Genomic DNA, 4,583 nt, shown 5'->3' with positions numbered 1-4,583 from the left:
GGACGGCGAACGGAGCGCGCCGCGGCCGCGAAGAGTCATCTCTTGTTCTTCACACCGCCCTGGCCAGGGGTGCCGGAGCTGCTGCGCTGCCGACGGGTTACCAGCACGGCTGGCGGCGTGGGTCACGTGCGTGTCGGCAGCCAGAGGAGCCCCAGCCAGTTCCAGACATCCTATTGTTCGAATACGGTTACAAAAGTTGGACAGAAAATAAGAGGATGAACTTTAGATCAAATGGTATCGCGTTTAGCAAACTGATTATTTATTTTCCTGCGCTATGGATGTCTCTGCCCGCTGTCAAAGCAAAGATGTTACATTTTCACGGTGTATTACGAAATCATATACAAAAAGGAAAAAAGCGGTGACCTCGTGTTGGGTGAAGAGACACGTCTCGGGGGAAACAAGAAAAACGAAACTAGAGCGAACGCTTGGCTCGTTAAGCAATTCTCCACCTCAGTTTATAAATGCATCATGGATTCAAACTCATCGATTCGCTGTTTGGTGTTTCCTTTTCTGATCCTCCGGTAGGAGATTGTGTTGTACCTGGAGTAGCTGTGTCTGGAGATGTCATTTTTCTTCCCCAGGCTGGGCTGCTCCCCCAGCTTCTCCGCCTGGGAGTTGCAGCCGGGGCTGGCCGGGGGAGACACCTCCTTGCCGCTGCCTTGCTGCTTTAGACGGGACGCCTCGCCGTTCTTCTTGATTTCGATCACCTGAACTTCATCCTCCTCGGTGTCCTCCTCCTCCTCCTCCTCCTCCTCCTCCTCCTCCTCCTCCTCCTCGGCTGTGTCCCCTCTCCCATCGGCGCTGGCTGGGAGGGTCCCCGCCGCTGGCTCCCCGCTGGGGCTGGCCGCCGTCCCCAGCTCTCGGTCCCCGCTGCCCGGCCCTGCGGCAACACACGGGGTGGGTGGGTGAGGACGGCTCCGGCCGCCTCCATGCCCCCCTCGTAGGTGCTCTTGACGTCGCATCGCTCCCGGTGCCCCACCGGCTGCTGCCGCCAACGCACCCGTCCTGCGGAGACTGCCGGGTGCCGTGCCCCGCGTCCGCGGGCTGCACCCCGTCTCCGTGGGCGCTCGCCCGCGCTCGAGCAAGGCTTCGTGCGTTCTCCTGCTCACCGCTTAGGGCCTCTTGCCCTGGCGTTTCTCAGCGCCCAGCGCTTTCTCTCTTTGCTCTCTGTCCCCAGCACCCTTCCCACGGAGCCCTGCCCTCAGAGCAGGTGCCGGTGGCCGAGCCCCGGGGAGGGGGCAGCGGCACGGCATCCCCCCGCGCCCCAGGACCAGAGGCACGGCCTCCCTGCACGCACTGGCCTGCCCCTGCCCTCGCCGACCCACGGCCGCAAAGACCCCGCTGCCGGGCACGGCTTCCCCCCGGGTATCCCTGGGGCAGGCGCTGGGGGCCGATAGCCGCGCTGACCCCGCTGTGGGACCCAAGGGTGGGAAGGGGGGGCCCCCAGCCGCCCCGGCCATGCCGTGGGACCCCAGCGCAGCCCCCCGGGACGCGTCCCTCCTTCGGCGGCGGCTGACCAGGCGGAGATGGCCATCTCTTCGGCACGCCTCTGCGTTAAATGATGCTGCAGAGTCGCAACAAACGGGCTATTCAACATTTTGCCTGTGGGGTCCCAAGTATTAATTAGACTAAATTGGTTAGGTACTAAAAAGCTGCCTGCAATTTAGAGATAAAGTGCTTGTGGCTGGGGCGGGGGGTGCCGGGGAGCAGTGCGGGATCGTTTAATAGCTTTGATTGTGCGCTCATAAAGCCGCACAGCTGGAGTGTGGATGTCAGCTCCAAGCGGGAAAGCCTCCGCCATGATTCACCCCCTCAGTTCCTTTGTAGCTGCTATGAAATATTGTTTTGCCCGTGACAAATGTTCATATATTTTTTCCTTTCCGTAATGAAGGTGAAGTTTCTGTTTACAAGGCATGGCCCATACATCTTTCAGAGCCACATTCAGCGGTGCTACCTCTGCCAGCGCCGCGACAGCTACTCTGGGTTGTTAATGTGCTCTTCTCTGAGGAGGGCTTTCGTATTTATGTGGCAGCTGACATATAGAAAATACGTCCCGAGTGCGGCCGGGTGGAAGTGCCAATGACGGAGGAGGCAGCACGGCCGGGTGCCGGGGAGCGGGGGCAGAGCCGCCAGCCCTGCGCCCCGACACGGCCCGGGCGAGAGCCCGCCGGCGGGAAGCATGGGAGGGCAGCAACGCCAACAGCCCATCCGCGGAGCGACATGGCTTTCCTCCTCCAATAATGCTCAGTAAAATACTCCTCCTTGTCGGAGGAGGGGCTGCATTTTGCACAGGATAATTAAACATGTTCGTGTGCGTGCATATTCAATACATTTTAACGCGCTGCCGGGACGGGCAGCAAGCACCCCCCTGCACCCCGCTCCCCGCAGGAGGCAGGTGCAAGCTCCAGCCTGGCTCCAGCTGGTTTTTAACCATTTTCACCTAGGAACGAGTAGAGAGACCTGGGAGCAGGCAACTTTCTGCTGGGTACTTGGGCACCAGGGGGATTTAGGCACTTCATGAACCAGGCAGAGAAAGAGCTTGGGTTTTGAGGCCGCCCGTTGCTGACTGACAGCCTCCCCAGGTCATTCCCTGAGCTCCCCTGCACGGAGCAGAAGATCAAGCATCTCCCAGCCTCACAGGGCTGTTGGAGATCTCCTGGTTGAAGACCCCCAGGTCCTTCGCTAACCCATGGTAATGGAGATGCAGGCAGACCTCAGGAAGAGCAATGCCAGCCGTGTTTTCCGAGGTGCAGCACCTCTATGGATGAGAAATGAGTCACTGCTCTCCGGAATATACAGGTTTGGCTGAGTTTGAAAAAAATAATAACCACCCGTGTGTCACTGTCTTTGAAGGCTACTCATTGCTGTGCTTTGGGAAAACCTCACGTCACGCAGCATCTCCCGTTACCTTCCTCCGATTCGTGGCCGTCGGCTCCCGCGTCCTGGATCTCAGCTGCTCCCTGCTGTAGCGTCCCGGCGTTCTCCTCTCGCTTTCCTTTAGGAAATACAAAGCAGAAGAAATGGATTGATGGAGCAGTTAGCGATGATAATTAGGTTTTAACGGCTGCAGATTGGCAGCAGATTGTCAGAGCAGATTAAAAAATTGCTGGTTTCTTTAGTCACATATTTTTCATTGCATCCAGTGTAGCCGCCAGCTAAAATTTGTCCCTAACTCTGAATTGTTCTGAGTCGTTGTCACAGCCACCATAGGTTCGGAATATTGACTAACACACACAGTTATTCATGAGGCTGTACGTAAAACAGAGCTTTTCTTCCCAAACACTTGAAGAAAGGCAGCCTCGTACTTTACCTTCGCATTGCTTCTCTCCATCAAAATCCCCACGCATCACGTCCTCTGCCAACGAATTTCTGGTTTCCTCCAGGTTTTCTTTGGCGAGCGGAGCATCAGGGCTCGTTTCTGCGTTCGCGTAAGGACCCGTCCCGACAGACTTTGCTATTTCATCGACGACGCCGATGAGCTGGAGCGGGCCCTTCTCCGGGGGCACGCTCCCGTTGCACTCGGGCATGCCGGGTGCCGCTGGGACTTCTTCTGTCATGCTTGGGGCCGTGCAGCTCTGGGCCCCGCTCTGCAGCCCGGGGTGGGGAGCGCTGCTCCTTGCCCCTCTTCCCCCGGGGACGGGGCTCCCCGGCTCGGCTGGGCTCGGCTCGGAGGGTCAGCGCCCGCTGCCCCTTCTGCCGGCGCAGCGTCCGCGGCCGCAGCGCCAGCCGTGCCGGGGCTCTGGCCACGGGCGACCCAATCAGCACCTCGCCCGCTGCCGGGGCTCGCCCCGTTGCGTAATTAAACGCACCATTTTAATTTACATAAACAAACAATCTGGAGCAAGGAGGCTTTTGTGCTGGCAGGGAGAGCGGGCCTTTCAGCGTGTCAGCCCGCGGTAATCAGCAGAGGGCTTGTCCTCTGGGCACAACGGCCCTTTGTGTGCCCCCGGTCACAGGGACCGCGATTGTTCCGGCCGCTAATCCCCGGAGGGTGACCACCTCCAGCCGCTGCTCCCACCTAACCCGCTTAACATTCCCCGGGGCTTCGGGTGCCGACAAACCTCGCCGTGCCGCTGGACGGACAGGGAATGGCTTCACGCTGGCCGGGAACAAGCCGATGGCTGGAGGGGTCTGTGCCCCGCACACGGCGCATCGCCACGCTCCCCGCTGCGCGGCCGACCGGCACGGCCAAGCACCCGCAACTGGCCACCCAGCGAAACGCGCCGCGACACTCGGCCCTCGGGGAGCCGGGCTGGGAGGTGGACACCAGAAGCACAAGCCCACGTACCGCCTCATGACGAGATGCCAACCGAGGCGGCAGCTCCCGTCAAGGGGACACTCACTGCCTGCCGACACCCCGGCGGGACCCCCAGCCCCGCACGCTCCCCTCCGCACCCCGGCACAACCCCCTTGGCAGAAGCAGCTCCTGGCCACCGCGGTGGAAGAGCAGACGGGCAGGGGCTGGGGTTAGCACCCACATCACCACCCGCCAGCCGGACCAGGGCTAGTGGGACGGGACTGTCTGGGGGGGAAGCAGGAGCATCGCCCGAGCAGCACTGCTGCGTTTTCTGACCGTAGCTGAA

General features: G+C 60.5%; 1 protein-coding gene across 1 annotated transcript; it reads right to left on the bottom strand.

The window, feature by feature from the left end:
* Positions 1-235: 235 nt before the first annotated feature.
* On the bottom strand, positions 236-3,767 carry ERMN (ermin). The gene is made up of 3 exons (XM_075430449.1): positions 3,311-3,767; positions 2,909-2,995; positions 236-880 (listed from the first exon to the last, which is right to left on the bottom strand). Exons 1-3 carry the CDS (start codon positions 3,555-3,557, stop codon positions 456-458), a joined length of 759 nt encoding a protein of 252 aa, XP_075286564.1. The 5' UTR covers positions 3,558-3,767; the 3' UTR covers positions 236-455.
* Between the last annotated feature and the right edge of the window lie 816 nt (positions 3,768-4,583).

Source organism: Opisthocomus hoazin, chromosome 9 (assembly GCF_030867145.1).
Source record: "Opisthocomus hoazin isolate bOpiHoa1 chromosome 9, bOpiHoa1.hap1, whole genome shotgun sequence".
Taxonomy (NCBI): domain Eukaryota; kingdom Metazoa; phylum Chordata; class Aves; order Opisthocomiformes; family Opisthocomidae; genus Opisthocomus; species Opisthocomus hoazin.
The sequence above is the reverse complement of the archived record's forward strand: the minus strand, read 5'-3'. Positions and strand labels throughout refer to the sequence as shown.